At 38.2% G+C, this 19752-nt stretch overlaps 2 protein-coding genes across 5 annotated transcripts; both read right to left on the bottom strand.

The window, feature by feature from the left end:
* Positions 1 to 3053: 3053 nt before the first annotated feature.
* LOC120745522 (ras-related protein Rab-27B-like) lies at positions 3054 to 12102 on the bottom strand. Of its 3 annotated transcripts, none has more exons than XM_040050477.1 (6): positions 11409 to 12102; positions 10541 to 10713; positions 9189 to 9274; positions 6867 to 6970; positions 6604 to 6727; positions 3626 to 5482 (listed from the first exon to the last, which is right to left on the bottom strand). In XM_040050477.1, exons 2-6 carry the CDS (start codon positions 10691 to 10693, stop codon positions 5293 to 5295), a joined length of 657 nt encoding a protein of 218 aa, XP_039906411.1. In that variant the 5' UTR covers positions 10694 to 10713; positions 11409 to 12102; the 3' UTR covers positions 3626 to 5292. The 3 variants fall into 3 exon arrangements, with proteins under 3 accessions (XP_039906410.1, XP_039906411.1, XP_039906412.1); XM_040050478.1 differs by having other exon boundaries at positions 10541 to 10660; XM_040050476.1 differs by lacking the exon at positions 11409 to 12102 and having other exon boundaries at positions 3054 to 5482; positions 10541 to 11350.
* Positions 12103 to 12217: 115 nt separating this feature from the next.
* poli (polymerase (DNA directed) iota) lies at positions 12218 to 19636 on the bottom strand. 2 transcript variants are annotated; one of them, XM_040050465.1, is made up of 10 exons: positions 19389 to 19636; positions 19144 to 19271; positions 18892 to 19056; positions 17637 to 17783; positions 17204 to 17440; positions 16778 to 16956; positions 16107 to 16198; positions 15891 to 16024; positions 14595 to 14815; positions 12218 to 13147 (listed from the first exon to the last, which is right to left on the bottom strand). In XM_040050465.1, exons 1-10 carry the CDS (start codon positions 19475 to 19477, stop codon positions 12374 to 12376), a joined length of 2166 nt encoding a protein of 721 aa, XP_039906399.1. In that variant the 5' UTR covers positions 19478 to 19636; the 3' UTR covers positions 12218 to 12373. The 2 variants fall into 2 exon arrangements, with proteins under 2 accessions (XP_039906399.1, XP_039906400.1); XM_040050466.1 differs by having other exon boundaries at positions 19144 to 19263; positions 19384 to 19635.
* Positions 19637 to 19752: the final 116 nt, after the last annotated feature.

The following is a 19752-nucleotide window of genomic DNA, read 5'->3' as shown; positions in this document are numbered from 1 at the left end:
ACCAGCATGCATTGCTCTTGAATGTGGTGCAGTGCAGTGTTGGATTGCTACTTACTCCCTATCACTATTGGTGAGATTTTAGTGAAACAAGGTTAATTAGCCCTGTTCAGGAGCCCTGCTGACTTCTCAGTGGATAAATGAGTACTTGGTAAATACTTCAGAGGGTTAATTACATCAGCGGTTCGCAACCTTTGGGCCACGGACCGGTCCCCGAGTCGTTTGGTATCGGGCCGCAAAAGTTGAGGCTTGGGTGTGATTTATGGAATTTATGGTTTTCAGGGTTTTTTATCGGTTTTATTGTTAACTCGGTTTCCCTGGGTCTTTTCCCGTGTGTTATGAATAAATCTTCTTGTTTTTTTGGTACCAGTACTGGTTTTATTTTGTTGTATTTATCCGCAACCCCTGAAAGACTGGTCCGTGAAAATATTGTCGGCCATAAACCGGTCCATGGCGCAAAAAAGGTTGGGGACCACTGACCTACACAACCAAATGCCTGAAGTGTTCATGAGCAACCAACCAACTGCTAAAAAAATGCTCAGTGAGGAAGTTGTATGTCTACCTTAAGTGTACCAGGAATTGAACTCTTGAGATTAAGAATCGCTTTTGCGAGGGTGTCCTAGGCCAAAATAGAAAGCACTGACCTAGCAACCTTGTGGAAACATGTGAAAATGTTGGTTGTTTCCAAACAGAAAAACCCCAAATCATCATTAGTAAAGACTTTATTATTGAGCTGTAACATATCTTCCAAATCTGAACGGTTTTGTGGTTAGCACACTGTTAGCTTAAAGGGAGTTGTGCATAGTTGATTATGCTAGCCTACTTAATGCTGTTTAGTGGAATGTAGTTTTGCTTTTACATGATATAATTTCAGATCTTGTAATTTTATGTTTACACATTCAGATTGTTTCTTTTTCTCCTGCCTAAATGGAAACATTAGGGAGCTAATGTTAGCTAGCTAGTTACATGAGAGAGTCTAAGTGGGTTATGATATTTATTATTTACTAACAACATATTTATGCAACATGCTTCAATATGTATGCTTAAATTCTCACTTAGTAAACACAAGCTTGGTTTAAGCATACAAACAAATGTCAAAAATCATTTTTGACCAGGGGCTACCAGACTCGGACCACCTTGTGATGTAAATCATGGCTCAAGTGTGGCTTAAAACATCAGGAAATAGAACTTTTTTAAATAATAACCGATCTTGAGGTTTCCCACTATGTCTCAAATATCGTGCCGACGATTGAACTTCACTATTTTGTTGACTGAAGAAATGTTCTTTATTCCTACCGTAACTGTATCAAATTCAATATTCGTGATGCAAGATAGAATGAATGAATGTTATATGGCTTATTGCATCTTGTACAAACAGCATGAAATATTTAAGTGGTAATGCATGTGAGGCACTAACAGATCTTTTAGGCTAGTTTTATACAACCTTTTTGAAGGGTAAAATTTAGTCATTTGCTATTGTTTGTATTCCTGGTGGTGTATTCCTTAAGAATATCACTGGTGTCTTTGTATGAGAGCTGTTTGAAGGCTAAAAAGAACGCTGTATTCCACATGGGACCAAACTTCTACAGATCAACTTAAAAATGAACAAGCTTTATTTTTTATAACTGTAGATAGTCCTGGGGTCTTAAACAGTCCACCTTATCGTGCCAGACTGAAACAGACTGGTGGATATGGGGGTGAGGAAGACTGGACCCAAACAATAAAAGCTGACCACATGACCATCTCATGACTCTGCAACATGTGCTCCTTGTTGCAAATTCCAGCTTAGGCTGAGGTTTAACACACAGAGAAATGCAGTCATGCACATTTACCATATGTAGTGTCTGTTCTTTCGTCTTGTTCAAACGAACTAATTCAAATCGTTAACTTGTGTGTCTAATCTTTAAATCACAGTGCAGTCACGACATTAAAAGCAACAACCATGAAACTGCACATCTTGTAAAAAGACAGCCAAATTTTAGGACTTTGATTGTTATAGATGTGTAAGAATAATTTAAGCAGTCCCTTCACTGAATGTTTTGTAGGTACACCAAAGACCATGTGCTTAAAAGAAATAATGGAAACTGATTTGTGAAAGCTCTATGACAACTAATGGCAGTAGACAGTATAAAAAATGAAAGTGGCAGCCCTGCACACCTCCACTGATTTGTAAAGTCTGAATATGAAGCCTCAAGCTAAGTGTTTTCGCCGTGACCACCTTGGTGTTTTGAGACTGCCTGTGGCAAGTGAGGGCTGGATCTGGCTGCGTACATGTATTCTCATTGGCTAACGACTTGCAATATCCTGATCATGACTTACAAAACTAACCTATTGAGTTGATTAAGTAATGATAAAAATGTTTATAAATGTCACAGACTGAAGGAGCGAAGGGTGTTTTTCCATATTTCTATGTAATAGGACAGGAAGTCAAGGGAGTCGCCCCCTGCTGGATGCAAAAGGAATACAAGTTTGAGGCACTTTGGCTTCAGAACACTAGGGTAACCCCACAAACATTTGAGGTTTTTAGGGCTGACACTTGCCTAATGGCCACTGTTTTGTGGAGATTTCCCTAATTAACTACATTTGTAGAATTTCCTTGTAAAGCTATGAATGTCCTCCTTCAGAGTTATTTGTTGGAAATATCCAGTGGTATACTGCTGGGCACTTCCTCCTCTAAGAAAATTTCTCGTAACATTAAAAATCAATGTGCAGAATGTGTGTAAAATATGCTGATGCCAAGAAACTCTGTGATGATTGTATTCCAGTCAGAGTAATATATATTTTTTGTGCATTACAGTATGTTTAAATGACCAGACAGTGATGTGCATTACCTAAACATTAAATGTGTTTATTCCAAATTGAGCACTATACAGGATTTGTTCTTTATCAACCCTTTAACATTTCTGTACTTGTGTTTGATCTGCATGGCGATTTTGTTCCATTATGCTGCTTATGTACATGTTGTATAAAAGTCATAAATCATGTAAGTGACTGTACTATCCTGCTTGTTCGATCAACAGCAATCATCCAAGTAAGAAACCATGTCCTACAGTAAATGTTTTTTGATTATATTCCATGATAAATATACATTATGTGCCTGCATATTCCTTCCATCAATGCCTCAACGTGTCAAATAAACAGTATTTTTCTCTGGTATGACCCATTTGGAGATTAAAATATTTTTTTAAAAAGTAAACTAACAACAACTACATAAACTAAATGAAATTGCTGGCTTTGCAATATATTTACACACACAAAAATCTTATTCTGCTTGAAATAGTGGCTACACATAAAGTCACATATACTTTACATATAGAGACATTTTTATTGTCCCCGAATTTCAGCTTCTTGCGTTTTTACTACTGTTCCATGCAAGATTCCTCTATTTGCAAGATGCTAAAATGCTCAAAGGTTTTATTGCATAGACTATTTCACACTGTTATTAACCCTCCAACCGTTCCTGGGTGGATTTGCAGTGGTGCTTAGGACACACATAGACTGTATGTAAGTGGCTAGTGAAGTCCTCTTGTGAAGCCCCACACTGGGTATTTTCACCATTGCCATCACACCTTTTTAAAACTACACCTTACCAGCCCAGTGTTGGATCTGACTACAACAGGATCTACAGTTTGTAAATCAAAAATCTTTAATCACAAATGTTACATTTTAACATATGAACTTCTGGGTGTGTTTAATATAACTGGAAACTGCCACAAGCCCATAAATTAATCAAGAAAATGTTTATTGAAAGCCAAGGGCCTTTTCCCCCCAAAACTTCTTTGGAACAGGAAGTCTTTTGGAATTGGCATTCAGAGCCAGAGGCTATGTCCATCTTTTATATACAGTTAGTGGATTTGGATAATTTTAACTTCCACTTTTAGACAACTTTCCTCACATTATCTGTGACTGAGTGGAATCATTGACTACCAGCTGCCTGAGGCAGCAAAGCAACCCCAGACCAGATAATTTCCAACATCATGCATCACACTTAGTATGACTTTCCTCTGGAAAGCACCCTTTGGTCTTCTCTTTCCTAGATTTTGTATGCCCAGAGAAGGCTTTTGTCTTTATCAGCATTCTGAGCCTCTTTGGAGAGTAGACATGTACGCACTGGCACCAACAGTTACCTGCACATACTACGACTGAGTTTTGGGGACTATATTTGCCACTGGTATATGATTTACTTTACAGTGGAATGATTATTTCAAAAGATTTTACAGGATTCTGTAAAAAGTCTGAGAGTTCTTCAGATACTCACACCGCACATTTCAATGACAAAAAGAACAACACACCCAAGATGTCAAAGGTTTAAATAAGACAGACCACATGTTTAAATATCACTGCATAAAGTTCTTCAAAACACTAGCAACCCAACCACCTAATTTTACACTTAAAGAAAGATAAATGTATCAGTGTGTACTTACTTTTTCTATCTGTCTTGTATCTATCTATATTTTTAATCATTTTTTTGAATTATAAAAATTACTCTGGGGCATTTGTTTGAACCCATATCTTTATCTGTGGTGTGTTTGTACAAACATGTCAAAAGAGCCAATATTCGACCTGTTCACAGAGCTGTGTAAGTCTTTGGACCACTACTTTACTTGAAAATGGGAATAAGGGCCAGGAATGTTTTTCAAACAGACATATATGGAAATGCAGTTTAAAAGGTAAGAAATTGAGTTTTCAATCGTAAAGAAAGAACTTGAAAGACACAGGTAATGACTGGTTATTTGCCAAGTTGTTTCCTATGTGTAGACACAATACTGGCTCATCTGTTGAGTTGCATATTTTCCGGTGAATGATTATAAGTCAGGCTAAAGTGGCTTAAATAAACATTCTTCAGATAATGTGTTAAAAACAGCCAGTGTCCAAAGAAAAACTTTGAATGACCTTCAGAAAGTAAAGACCAACATAATAAGAAAGTTTGGCTCCTTGGATGCAAAATATAAAGAAATAAGGGGTTCAAGACTTTTACATAGTACTGCAGTTTTTTATAAGTGGACATACAGTTGTTTCATTTTGCAGTTTTCTTTTATGTTGTTTCTGACAATACAAAGTGTGTGAATAAATAACACTAGAAGACGAATTTATACTGTAACAATAATAACGCTTTAAATGAAACTTTCCAAAGCTCTTCTCCTTTCATGTACAGTATGGGCTTATATTTTGCTTGGTTTTAGGATCTCAAATGTCTCATTTCACAGGCTGTTGTAGATCTCGAGAAAATGGTAGGATCTCAAAATGCAGTGATATATGGTGTAAAAGAGAAAAGAGGAGCTGGTGGTTGCAACATCAGCAGGCACACCTGCTCCTCACAGATGCCTCCTCCACTTCATGGCTGGAGACGGGGCTGCCATTGGGTTCTGAGCCTTGGCCCCCGTATGTGCTCTGCTCCATCCTCTTCATCACCAAATTCAGCAGGGTGGTCACCGCCAGGTCCACATCAGCACCCGTCACTGCACTCGTCTCAAAGTACGGGATGCTTAGGAGAATGTGGAACAAAAAAAAAAAAACATTAGCTGATCTTAGAAATGATTGTTTTACAATCCAAAATAAGTCTTTGCTGTAAAAGTTTTTTTTACAGATCCAAGATCAGGGAAAACTGTTGACCAGCACCGTCTTATGGTGACAGAATTAAAACTAGATTTCCGTCATCTTCAAGGAAAAGAGAAAATAATTTCTAATCTGAACTCATTAACTCATCATGAACCTGTGGAAAACACAAACTTCTAAGTCACAGTTACCAGATGAAGCTATATAAATATAAAATGATATTAAATTTAAAATTTAAAATGGCACCAGAGTAGTGATAGCAAACAATTTTAATAAAGTGTCATTTCGTTTTGGTTTGGCTGATAATGTCTTTCTCAGCAATTAGGCTGTAAAAATATAATGATCCCACTGTCAGTTTGTATTTGTAGGTCATGCTGAAAAGCTCCTTTGGGCTCCAGCTTGGAAAATGAGGTCTCGTTTGGGATAATTCACACTTCTGGCTCAAATGAACTCATCAGTTCAGGCAACCACTTTCATCTATTCATAATAATGGATATTGTGCACAAATCAGCAAAAAGTCCAAAAGTTATCCCCTTCTCATCTGTCATTTATAAATCTGTAGGAAATCTAGGACACACTGGATGTGTTTTTTATGTTGTACACTTGGCATCGTTACTAGAATCAGGTGATAATGTATGAAGGCCAAGGGAAAGTTTTTTTGAGAGACCTACTAAAATTGGAGAAGCTAAAATGAGTAAAAACAATTCATAAAATAATAATTTACCACAGAACAATAGCAATAAAAAGGTTACAGTAACCTTATATTTAATGTGGTAGAACGTCAGGTTTAATAAGTCTTCTGAATATTAAAAAAATAAAACAGGACATAAGATCAATAAAAGTCATACACAAAACTGTAAACTGTTGTCACATGAAGTTTGGTTATTAATTTAATACCATGGCAGTATTAATAAACAAACAAACAGCAGCCATAATTATGTTTGCACAGAGGAAAGAAAAATGAAAAAACAAGTATGAAAGTACACTATTATGTCTCTTTATGGGTACAGACATATTTTTATGATTAATACAGTGTTTGTAAGGCCTTACCCATATCTGTCTGCCAGATCTCTGGCTTGCCTGGCGTGAACACTTCTCATGTCTCTGACGTCTGCCTTGGTGCCCACCAACACCACATCTGGACTCTCACAGTACGCGTTGGCCTGCAGCTGACCTGAAACACAGAGGAAATCACGTAAAGCCTCAGCATACATGAGAAGAAACTCAGAATCAGTCGAGATTATTATCTGTGCAGCAACATAAAACTAAATATATTGATTGGAAGCAGAACAGGGGGCTCAGTGGAAACATACTCATCCAGTTTCTGACATTGAGGAAACTTTGCTGATTGGTCAAGTCAAACATCAACAGGAAGCCCATGGCATCTCGGAAGAAAGCTGTGGTGAGGCTGCGGAACCTAAAGAAAAAGCAGATTTTTTAGAAAGCAGATGTCAAACTGACATGTCTAAGCACCTGCTGAATGGATTTAAATACAATACAACATTCATGGTCCCAAGAATCCTACTGGCGTTCGGGATTTCTGTAACTGCATCCCCAGCAGACCCACAAGGCTAAAATTGTTTTTTCTTAGCACAGACTGTATATAAAGGATGGCAGATGTTACTTGCATTGTTTCTAGGAGGTAACTACTCTGGTTCCAAGAAGAGAAAATAGCTTTCAGTTTGGTTTTTCAGTGGCCTCAGCAAAAGTTATTCCAGTTTATGGTCTTTATCACTAGTTTCAAGTCTTAGCGTAACATTAAGTATGATGATAAAAGCAGAGTATGCTTTAGCCACTACCTTATGAACGTGTGGGTTACTTGATAAAGTCTGTGCCACCTTGTACACATGGTGTCTGGTTTCATAAAGCTATGATGGAGAGGGCTCAAAGAAATAGGACTTCGGTAACAAGTGGGTGACATCAGAGTGGCTAAACTAAAGTAAGAACTATGCAGTCCTGATTACACCTTTAGTGCTTCTACAGGAAGGTAAGTAGCAGCAGGGGGCTGCTAATCAAATACATTTAATCAACTGATCATCAGCAAGTGTGAGGATCTCTTTAAATGCAGAATCTATTGCATTTTGCTTGTCTGGAGCATTGAAGGGTGAGTTAGCACAATCCTACAACCTTTCTCAGATCAAACAACAAATTCAGACAAGCGCCAAATTTCAGACTCTACAGGCCTCAGTTAGCATGCTAAGGTTTACAGCGTTGGGAAGGTTACTTTTAAAATGTATTCCACTACAGATTACAGAATACCAGCCCCAAAATGTATATTGTAACGTATTCCGTTTCATTACTCAATGAGAGTAACGTATTCGGAATACTTTGGATACTATATTATCATGCTTTTTACAACTACATGAATGTACTATTGCTGTGTGATTTATTACTATTACTGAAGGCTACTCGCCATACCAATACTAACTAGATTTTTAAATCTTAATATAAAATGAGAAACAGTAGGGTGGACATTAGGTAAGGCTGCATTTTTTGCAGCGATCTCATATAGAAAACTATAAAACAGGTCAGCGGCTCCGAACCGTAGTAAAGGGACCTCTGGCTAATACGTCGGGTTCTGTGTCGGGCTCTTAGCCGAAAACTAGCTTTACTTTGTTTTCTGGGTCAAGTTTGCGAGAGACAGAGAGAGACGTTGAAAGTGCTCTTTTTCTCCCTCCCTTGCACACTGACAGATAATGAGTATGGCAGTCCATTCTCCCTGCAGCACGGACTACACTGCCCATGAGGCTACATTCTTTAGGGCTATGCCTGTAACACTCTGCCTGTTGCCTTCATATTAAATAATGTTTTGAATAATAAAGATATTCCTTCACATCATTGTACGGGCTTCAAGTAGGGGTGACATGGGTCGTGAGATTGAGACACAGACATTAGAGTCTCTTAATGTGATTTGTTTAGGTTCCCACCAGTGTGGAATTACCAAAAATAGAGAGGGCATAGCTTAACATATAAAGCAGGAAAAGACCGCTGTGTAATCCATTTATTTCAACAAAGTAACTGTATTCTGAATACCACCTTTTTAAACGGTACCTGTAACAGAATACAGTTACTCATATTTTGTATTTTAAATACATAACGCCGGCACATGTATTCCGTTACTCCCCAACACTGAAAGTTTGTGACAATACAATTAGCAAAAGACTGAACAAGAGTTGTTCTCTCTAAAAAGAACATGTCAGAACAAATGACAAGATGTCAGGAACAATATCTTTTGGACAGATGACACCAAAGCAGAGATGTTTGTCCATAATGCACAATATAGTGTTTAGCTTGGAGGAAACCAAACACAGCATATCATGGCAAACACCTTATACCACCTGTCAAGACTGTTAGTGGAGGGTGAAGAATTAAGCTTGTTTTGCAACCACAGGACCTGGACACCTTGCAGTCATTTAGTCAATCATGAAACCCTCTGCATACCAAAGTATCATGTGCCTGACAGCTAAATTTGGACATTCCAGACATGAAATGGACTACATAAACCAGGTGTGAGGAATTAATTATCAGGTGCAAAGAGTTTTAAAATGATAAATAATGTTTCGATCCTCCACACACACACTTATTTATGAAATATTAACTATGAATTATGAAACAAAGAAAAATTTCATGATTACCTCTCTTGTCCTGCTGTGTCCCAGAGCTGAAGGTGAACTTTGAAATTCTTCTCAGTTGCCCCATCTACACCTGTCCCCGTATAAACCTAAAGCAATACACAGAGCCCAGTAATCAACTCAAAAAGTTCAAAATGCTCCACATCCAAACCAAATTACACGATTTCTATTTTACGTTTTGTGTCATTTCTTTGGATTAGCAGGATGCGTGGACGGATGCAACACAGTTACACTTATGATAGGGATCAAGCAAAAATAGATAATTTGATATAACAGGTCTACTTTATGGACAAAACTCAACGTGACCATAGCTGTACTGGCAACATAATACCACACTAATGTTTTAGTTTCATATAAGTAGCTAATAGAGACGTCTTTTTTCTCTTGGCTACAGACTTGACTACAGAGATTTTCATATAACATAAAAACCTAGCATTTTCAGTATAGCTGATTACATCAGGAAAAATACGTTTAGGGTTGCTACTTCAGCTTCAAAATCGTGGTTTTACCAACTAAGGATTTACAGGATTTCATTTTGTTCTTTGTTATATTTTTTCAAGAAGAAAGTATTAAACTTTTGGTTTGTAATTCTCTATTTTGTTTTAATTATTTCCCTAAGACGAGTTTGGCATGTCTAAGTGTTTATTAGACATTGAGTTAGATTTTCTTCAATAGATTATTACCATGTTACTAACAACCTGAGTTAACACATTTTTTCTAACAGACGATGAAGCCAGAAAATAATTTTACCCTCTATATGCATACTTTTTCTTTATTATTGTTTTAAGTAAGAAGAACACTCTCAGATTGAGATAGTTTTTTAGTCCAGTGAGTATTTGCAGATTTTTCTTTGTCTTTCTTGTAAAATTTAAAATAGTTTCAATAAATGTGAAAAGTTCTACTAAAATAGAGCAACCTGAACGCCTCAATTTATTGTGACTTGCTGCAAGAAGTCAGTGAAACAAACAAACTAACTAACTAACAAAAAAAGACCACATATGACTGTTAACACAAAGACAACAAAAACATTTTAAATAACATTTGATAGTAAAGATTCAAATTTGACTGGTGGGGATCAATATTGGAGGGAGTCTGGGGGTCATCCCTTCAAACATATCTTTGTTTCTTTTATATTTCCTACAATATATCTCCACTAGAATGCTTTCTTGACTCTGGTGATCCCACATTAACCTGACAAATAATAATTTGTTGTGTACTTATTTCTGTATCAAACATTATCTGCCAATTACTATAAAATAATTAAAAAGATAAATGTGTAAAAGGCTTACCTGGCCTTACTGAGTTTTTGAAATGTTTTTTTCCCTATAATTTAAATGCCATTAACATGTACTCACCACTCTCTTTTCCCTGAAGTCGATGCCCACTGTGGTTGTGAATTTGCGGTTGAACTTGTTGTCAGTGTACCTGTAGAGGAAGGTGGTCTTTCCCACTCCTGAGTCCCCCAGAGCCAGCAGCTTGATCAGATAGTCATAGTCCCAGTTAGCCATTGTGCAGCTGAGTGCCGAACCTGCCACAGAGTTTAGCTCACAGTACAACACTTTGCTGGTTTTCACATGTCCCAAACCATGAGAGTTGAGACACATGTGGGAAAATAACAACTTATAAGGTTAAATTCTTCAACCTAAGCTGCAGTTCTCAGTCTGAGGCTGTAGGACCATCACACAGGCTTAGCAGGACGTCATAACTCCCCACTCATTAGGCACTGATCAGAGAAGGACTAGCACATGACTGGAGCTGGCTTCCACATGAGCAGTCAAATGCCTCTCCAGAGTTTTCTCTAACTTTGCTTAGCAAAACCCAGCTTGTTTGGCACACAGAAGTCCTTTTATTGACTTAAAGAGCTATGGGCAGACAGCTCAGCAGTGCATGACGCTACTATGTCATCGCAATGCTTTGCTTACACTGTCAGCTGGGGCTAGTCCAGTAAAGGCAGGATGGGAAATCCCATTTAATGATGCCAAATAGTTAAAAGTATTTTTCTTACTCCCTTATGTACTTAAAAAAAACTACATTAAAAGAGATATTACTATATCTTACTCTGTGCAATCAAGTGACAAGGATGCTGCTTAATTAACCCTCTAATGATTAACAAAAAGATTTACTAGATTAACACAAAACATTACTTTAGTAATTTTCTAAATAGTCCAAACATCAATACTACACCCTCAGCACACACAAACCATTAAAACGTTAAAATCTTACCAGTCTACGTGGAGAAAATGAAAACATCCGTTCACAAGTTGCACCGCTTGTTCTTAATAAATAACCACTATCATCATTCGATGGTACATTGCATAGCCTGAACCTTTCCCCTGTGCTACATGTGATCCAGGGAGGAGTTTAATACCAGCTTCTGCTGTGTTTACAGACCCTTGTGTTTTCCGCTGTTATTTACGAGGAAAAAGGGCTCTTTGAACACTGGATCGTCTGTGGATTTAAGTGGAAATGGTCCAACCAAAAAAAAGGGCCTCACGTCTGGAGGCTCAGTGAAGTAATCCTGCTTCTAAAAACAAAGCGGCCTGTAGACATTTTTAAGTTCTATAAAAGGTTTTATTTCTAAAAAGGAAAACTACGTCACTTATATGTGCTGTGGTACAAAAAAAAAAGAACTGAAATATGAGAACTTTAAATATATATCAATTGTCAGCACTGTCAGGTTAATCAGTAATGTCTGAAGTGAGGCTTTCTGCTCATACTCATTTTTAAGGTTATAGTTTAGTTATTCCATTATTGAGCTTAACTACTGATCATTGATGGAATCAGTTAATTTCCTCCTTTATTGCTGGGCAGGTTCTGTATCTTTTCTGTATATACTTAAACAGTTAAAAGCAGGATTAAAAGCTTAGTATACCCCTCCTTTTAAAGTCCCCCTTCCTTTACGTGAACTACATACAGATTGGTTGCCTCTCACAAAAAATGGTTTGACCATGTTTAATATGAACATCTACCATTATAATATGTTGTATGATAGAAAATATATTTTATACACACGGTAAAGATATCACACAATATTAGATATCAATTATTTAATGCTTAAGAAAAACAAACTTTCTGACATTCAAGGTCATCTGAGTCAATTTAGGTTATAAACTACTTAAGAAAAGTTGCTTAGTTTGTTCAACAACCCAACATCAAGAAAACTTTCATTTATCTTCGTGACATAGTTTCTAACTGGGTTTGAAATACTTGAACAAGTTGTTGGCCTGGCTGCCTTTTCCTGGAGCCTTTCTGTCTTTGGACATCAAGCTTTTTCCTGGTTTCTTAGATGAGGAAGTCTTCAGAATTGGCTTCTGCTGTTTCCACTCAGACATCAGCTCCCTTTGAACATCTGGCGGAAGCTCAGAAAACACCTTAGGGTCCACATTTCCCGGGAACTCGCAGTCAGATAACCGGGGGAATGACAGACCCCCTTCTTCCATGACTTCTTCTTCTGGGAATGCACTTGTACCTGCCTTCCCCTGGTGATTGACGGTGGTCGCTCTGTTGGAAGAGTTCAACTTGTTTGCAGCATCTTTTGTGTCACTAATACTTTCTGAGTCTGTAAGTGTCTCAGGAAGTTTGCTTTTTGATGTGCTGGGGACATCAGTGCCTGACTGGCTGCTAGAAGTGCTGTACAGGGAGCTCACATAAGCAGGAGATAACAGCTCCTTCTGGATGTCCTCTGGAAGAAGCTTGAACACCTCCGGGTCAACACTGGGAGGCAACCGTGTCACAGCGTTAGCAGTTTCGTCAGGGTCGCACCCAGCTGTACTGCAGGATGCATTTCGAGTCTCTTCTACAATGACAGCAGAGTTCTGTTTCCATCTTAACCCGTGTAATGGTGCCTCAGAGCTAGAAGAACTAGAAGAGCTTTGTATGGCGGGTTGTTTATTGTGCTGAGTAATCATGCCATCTGTGCCAAACTGATGATCCATATCAATACCCTGAGAGGAATCAACACACTGGAGAATGAAAGAGGAACAAAAGTGAAGTGAGGAAATTCAGAGTACTAGCACATTCCTTCCAGGAAAGAAAAATCCTGCATTAGGTAACTGGGCAGTGTGAAAGAACAGCCTTTCTACTGACCAACATTAATTATTTCTTAAGAACCCTTCTAATACCACTTTGACTTTAATTCAATACCTATTTCATGATCATGATGTTCAAAGTAGAGCCAATATGGCCTTAAATACATTTTTCAGGACTTCCCGCTGCTAACACAAAGCAGTTTTCATGGAGTTTGGTTACATATGAAGTCCACTCAAGTTAAACATGTTTCATGAAAGCCCATCAGCTCAGACCACATGATCTGGATAAATTATGTCTTTAATGACATTTTGAGGCAGAACATGAAGGAAAGTTTCAGCTGTCATTACTTATTTAAACACAGTTCACAGTTTTTCTTCGGAATAATAAATTTGGCACCTAACAAAGACGTTTTGTTGCTACCTAAAAAGAAAATCGCAGGGGTTGTAATATTTTAAGTGGGCTTTCATTTCCTCAAGCATGGCCAGAAATAATGTGCGGACCTCTCTTACGTATGGTTACACACACTTATTGCCTCAAGAATATGATGACTAGTTGTGCTTACGTCCATACTTGACCCTGAAAAGCTAATTTTAAGTCAGGAAAAACCCCTGAAGTTGCTCTGGAGTGTTTTTAGAAACCCACAAATATTTGCCCCTAACAGCCAAATAAGAAAGAGGAGTACTGCCAATGGTGGTAATCAGGTTACAGTAGCATATTTTTAGAACAGGAAATCCAATGATTTCATTACATCAATTTGCCTATAATGATGTGCCATGGTTTCCATGGCTGGCTCAATATCGCTGACCCATCAGAGTATGGACAAAAATCCTCTGGGTGTCTATAACATTAGGATGCTGGCAGTGGATCCTCAGTGATCCAGCTACTGCAGATCGTAGTATTGAAATTGTCGAGTGCAACTCTAATGGCGCTTAGTAATAGGAATGAAAGAAAATGATAGATAATTCCTGCCATTTAGACAAAATTAAGAAACTGTACAAATGGTCAAGTCCTAGCTTCTCCTTGTCCCAAAGAAAGGTAAAATTAATTTCTTTGGGCTGTTGAGACAAAATAAGACATATTAAGAGTGACTGATTTGTTTTTTTCATTATGGTTTGACATTTTATAATTAATTAATTAATTCATATACTAATATGATAGAAAATAAAGTTATTTGCAGCCCTAATCAGACAGAAATCAGATCCAACAGTTTTTATGAGTGATTCTGAAGGCCTTAGTGGGCAATCCAAAAAAATTCACTTTTATAGGCTACAGTTGAAAGATTTTACTATGTTTTTTATTACAACCCCTTTCATTTTCCTTTTTATGGAAAAATCAAACTAAGATTATCTAACAGTGTTGACAAGCCACGTTACATTTTACCTGGCACTGCGATAAGACGGCCTGGGATTTTTTGGGAGATGTGCTCTGTGAAAAGAACGATGTTATCGAGCCCTTCCCGGTGACGGCAGCTGCTCTGGTCTGCAGATTACTGAAGCAGACGTTAATGAGGGTGAGGTGGAAGGGGGCGCCGCAGTCCACCATCCTGTAGAAGAGTTTCATGGCCAACGGGAGCAGCTGCATCACAGCATCATCACTGCTGCCTATAGACATTTTAGAGAAAAACTGTTTTAATGGAAAGAGTTTTCCTAACTGAGCTGATTTTAACTGCTTTCATTAACCAACTAATTAACTGATTAATTTAAATTAACGTGATTGAAGACATTACCAGATATTACAAAGGCTCAGTAGATATGGTACATCTAGACTTCTAGTTATAGTCAGACCTGGATGACTAAAGCTTTTCATTATGTTTTTGTTTAGCGAAAAAGCAAGAAATCACTGTAAACCGACTTAAACTCAAAATCAAAAAAGTTTATTTATGCTCTGATTTTGACTTAAGAAATCAACTTTAGCAACTAAAGTCTGCAAGGTTAAGCTCCTTCCCAGCGTAGCCTGTTTGTGTCGGGTAAAGGCGCACAGTGAGTGCTTGACATTTTTGTCTGAAACCAGGAATATTCATTTATAGTTAGCCTGAGGGGAAACTGCTGAATGCTGACAAAATCTTGGGGGAAAAGGATGTAGTTTTCAAAGGCAGAGAGCCAGGACAAATATATTTTTAAAAAATGTATACATTGTTTAATATTTTGGCTACGTTTTATTTTTTGACTCTATTAGAGAAGCTTTGCATGCTTCACAGTTCAAACTAAACCTTATTTTTTCCTCTAAAAGGAGGCGCTTTGTTAAGCAGAAGGAGGAGGAGCCTCCTGTGTCATGACCATTTATAGAGATATCTGCTCAGAGTGACATTGTAAAACTCTAAGTGGATGATAAACAGCTTTTAACAGAGCATTTGGAGCAATCTGAAATCTGAAATGTTGGATCAAAGGGCTCATCTAGAAATGATCTTATTTTGAGGATCTACCATTTAGCAGTACATGTGTGACAGAACATAAGAAAAGGATCTGTAAAACATTTATGGGAGAAGATTTTTGAAAAAACAAAATTTAATTATTGACAAGGGATAGACAGAGTGGGTAACTCTTGCTCTTTAGGAAAATGTGTAAACCACTATAGTGTGGAAGCACATTTTTCAAAAATTTATACACACAGAAAATTAAAAACCTGATAAAACCTCTACAGATATCAGTCTGAGCTCTCCCTGACACGTGAGCATACCAGAGCTGATCTTCTGTCCAATGTGGTTGGGGATCGGACACTGCCGGCTCTCCCGACTGAACCACTTGTTGGTCGTTGTGTATTTACGGATTGTGAGCCTGAAGGTTTGAGGCTGCCTGCCGTCTTTGCGCATCCTGCTTTCAAATATAAAACCAAAGGTAAGATTAAGGAAGCCACCCCCCTGTGGTGTTTCAGCTTTGAGCTGGTAAAACAGACCTTTCAACCAGACTGCTCAGAAGTTGTTGTGTCTTCTCTGAAACTTCTTTTGTTGAGGACATTTTTTTGAAAGAGTCTTCATCACTGAGAGACTGAAACATAAAGAGGAGAGCAATGCAGCCAAGAAATGTAAAATCGTTTCCCATCAAACATGACTAGAATTAAAGGATTTCTACGGCAATTTACATATTAAAAACACAGGAATCAATATTATTTATGAACTTCCATTTTTACTCTTCATCTGCTTCCTTAAAGGTCACTTCTGGATTCTTTTTTCTATATTTTAAAACTAAATAACTATGGTTCACTAAACTGAACTCAAAACGCCAAATTGAAACCAAGTCACTGATGTTTTGTTTGAATACTACTAAAACTTATTTATCAGTGAAGTGTTTAAAAACATACAACCTCACACTATATAAGCTGTAGATAGCAGTAATTAAGTTCCAATAGTTTCTTATCTTGTAGTACTGCAAGAGTTTCTGCACAGCAAAAATGGGGGCCTGAATAAATGGAGCAAACACCCATTTATTCATAAATCTTTATACTGCAGCCGCTCCCTGCTGATCATCAGAAAAAAATGCAGGTTGTAGCTACAAAAAAGAAAAACTCATACAGCTTCCCGACCTTAGCTTTCTTAGATACCGGGAATCTCAGATGTCGCATCCTACCTGAGGGGCCCCAGTACAAGTAACAGGTGAGTCATCAACACCGAGGGACAGATTCTTCAAACGCTGAGCAGTGGGACTTCCAAACTCCTTCGCCAGGTCATTCAGAGGACACAGCTGCAGGTCTTTTACGCTGACCAATCCCAGGGCTTGAAGTCTCTTAGCAGTTTGGTGACCCACCCCTGAGAATACAAGATGGCACCACAAATATAGTTCAGCATATTAAACAAACATGTGTGCACAAACACAAAAATGCATCAGTGAGTTTTGGATAAAAGCATCTTTAATTAAAAATGCTCCAAATGTTAAGGACAACAGTGTAACAACTATACTTCATTAAAACTCAATCTCGATGCATATCATGTTATGCATTTCTGTTCACCTACCTGCCATCTACTGATGATTAACTATCTTTTAGAGCATCTATACCTGGCACTTTGCGGACACTGCTTAGGCAGCCCATGATGTCACTGATGTTTTCTGGGAGCAGAGTGGTTTGCTGGTTGGGTTTGAAGGTGCCTGAAACCAGTTTGGCTAGCAGCTTGTTTGTGGCGATGCCAGCACAGCCGGTCAGGCCCAGTTTGCTGTGGACGGCTTCTCTGAGCTCTGCTGCAATGTGTGAACCTAAAGCCAACCTTGGATAGTTACTGGCTTTAACATCTGCACCTGAACAGGAAGGGGAAAAACTGTGGGTATGAGCACACGTGATACAGTTTAGGATCTGCAGGTGAGCTGTTCATGAAGAACGAAACTGAAAGCACTATGCAAATATCTCACGAGTTTGAGCTATTTTTACGAGCCATTTCCCAGTTTCAGTGGGCCAGATGTACATCTACACTTGAGAAGCACAAATGTGACTTACTTGGATGGTTGTAGACGTGTCCTTTAAATGAAAAGTCTTCAGACTTCACTGTCTGTGCAAGCCTTTGTTCTACCATCTCAGTGACGTCCATGAAGTTTTCATCAAATCCAAGCCTTTCCACGAGAGGACAATAAGACATCAGCAGCTCTGGATGGCAAACGAGAAAAGGTAACTATATACAAACGGTTATCAGATGAAAACATCAATTCCATTTACTCCATTTAGTTTCTAATAACCAACAAGGAACAGCAGTAGGGTGGTGAACCAAACAGTGGGTTAAAAACTGTTTGCATTCTTGAGGAAAACAATTGCTGAAATGTAGGAATTAGAGATTTTAGCAGTTTAGTCAAAAAGGGTTGTTTTCATTATGAATTGTGGAATTTAAAAGTTGCCCAAATCATGATTTTCTTTAAGAGACCGACTCCAAAATTTGATATCTTGTTGCTTTAAGCAGCTCACTATTTAATTTGCTTGCTACAAGCTGAAAATAAATCCATGTCATAGAAACAAACACTAGTCACTGCAGAAAAACGGCATCCCAGATAAACTTTAAGGGTCACGTCACCATCTGGCATAAATGGCTAGTCAAAAGAAGTTACAGCAAGGCCCTCTTGTTACCCACATCTCTCAGTCATGTGAAAGGTTTTTACAGGACTGCAAATCAAATGCAGCTGATTATTTTTTCATCACTAAGTGCGACAACCTCTATAAAAAGCATTCGGCACAAATCAAGGATGACTATTTTTTCCAAAGCCAAAGTGGAAATATTTGGCTGTAAATCACAGAAACAGAATATTAGCACAAACATCTTATACCAGCTGTCAAGCATGGTGCTAATCTGGGCTTGTTTTGCAGCCACAGAACCTGGACATCTTGGAGTCACTGAGCTGACCACGAACATCTCTGTATACCAAAGTATTTTAGAGTAAAATATAGCATACACAGCAAAATACAGCAAAAGCCTGGCTAAAACTGGGTTATCAACATCATAATAATTCCAAGCACAAATCCACAGCAGAATGGCTGAAAAAGAAAAGAATTAAGATGCTGCAGTGGACCAAAGTCCAACCTGATTGCTATGGCGCGACTTTAATCTCCATGTTTAGCCTGACCTTCCAAGCTTCTTTTATTGGAGCAACTACAATTTCATTTTCTCAGAGTGCACTTTAATATCATACTGCACACTACGACAAAAATTACTTTATTTACTACAGAGCACTATTTTCATGTCACACTGGTGTGATACACTGCTTACCTGTCATTTTATATGACATCTCTCTGTAGTGTGTGAGGTCTTCTCCTTTAACCAGCACCAGCTCAGGACATTTCTCCTTAGCATCAGTCACAGACATCAGCTTGTTGACACCCCTCTCCCTTGCCACATAGTTACAGGTGACTATGATGTACTTCTGCTGTATACCTGATGATATGAGAGTCATTTGGAAGCTTTGGCACAAATGTTTTTTACACTTTTTTCTTTTGCAGCTTTTATAGCATGCAAGTTTACCTAACGGGACTTCTCTCAGTGCAGGGTTTCTGATCATTTCCACCTGAGCATAGAAGCAGTCCAGGTCAAAATGCAAAATGACTTGGTGTGCAGGTACTCGCGTTTTACTGATGCTTGGTCCTGAAACACACATTATATGTACAACAGTTACCATATCTCGAACTCTGAAAGTCATATGAAAGCAAAGAGCAACTGTCAGATTTCAGTTTCAGACTGCCTAGCTTAAGTTTCCAAGTTTACCTGAAGCAGCAGCAGCAGGGGGGCTATGTGTCGGTGAATCCACGAAACTGTTCCTCCACTCGTTTTCATCCTCCTCATCCTCGCTGTTTTCCATCTCAAAGCTCGTAAATGTAATAAATTTTGCTGAAATATAGACTGCTACAACTACTGCTGCTGTTGTTGTTGTCGTCGTCGTAATAGTTCTTTCATTGTAGGTCCCAATTCAGTTACGTGCAACGTTGCCATCTCTCGACATGGAGGGGTTACTGCAACGCAGCAACTACCAAAAAAAGTTTCTATAAATGCATTTTTTTAAAATTTACAAACACAATAAATAAAATCAAATTTTTAAATGTTACGGAATACTGTGTTATTTGAAGGTATTAAAAT

The sequence above is a fragment of the Simochromis diagramma genome, unplaced genomic scaffold, assembly GCF_900408965.1.
Source record: "Simochromis diagramma unplaced genomic scaffold, fSimDia1.1 OVJJ01000131.1, whole genome shotgun sequence".
Taxonomy (NCBI): Eukaryota; Metazoa; Chordata; class Actinopteri; order Cichliformes; family Cichlidae; genus Simochromis; species Simochromis diagramma.
The sequence above is the reverse complement of the archived record's forward strand: the minus strand, read 5'-3'. Positions and strand labels throughout refer to the sequence as shown.

Bases quoted from the DNA above. Each gene is read 5' to 3' on its own strand.
- LOC120745522 (XM_040050476.1), bottom strand. From the start codon at position 10,789: ATGTGTCTCAACTCTCATGGTTTGGGACATGTGAAAACCAGCAAAGTG. The intron at 9,275-10,540 runs GTGAGTACATGT...GTATTGCTTTAG, and splicing joins ACTTCAGGGAAAAGAGAGTG to GTTTATACGGGGACAGGTGT. The intron at 6,971-9,188 runs GTAATCATGAAA...CTTTTTCTTTAG, and splicing joins GACACAGCAGGACAAGAGAG to GTTCCGCAGCCTCACCACAG.
- poli (XM_040050465.1), bottom strand. From the start codon at position 19,477: ATGGAAAACAGCGAGGATGAGGAGGATGAAAACGAGTGGAGGAACAGT. The intron at 19,272-19,388 runs TTCAGGTAAACT...ACATATAATGTG, and splicing joins AGCCCCCCTGCTGCTGCTGC to TGTTTCAGGACCAAGCATCA. The intron at 14,816-15,890 runs GTATGCTCACGT...AAATGTCTATAG, and splicing joins TGGACAGAAGATCAGCTCTG to GCAGCAGTGATGATGCTGTG.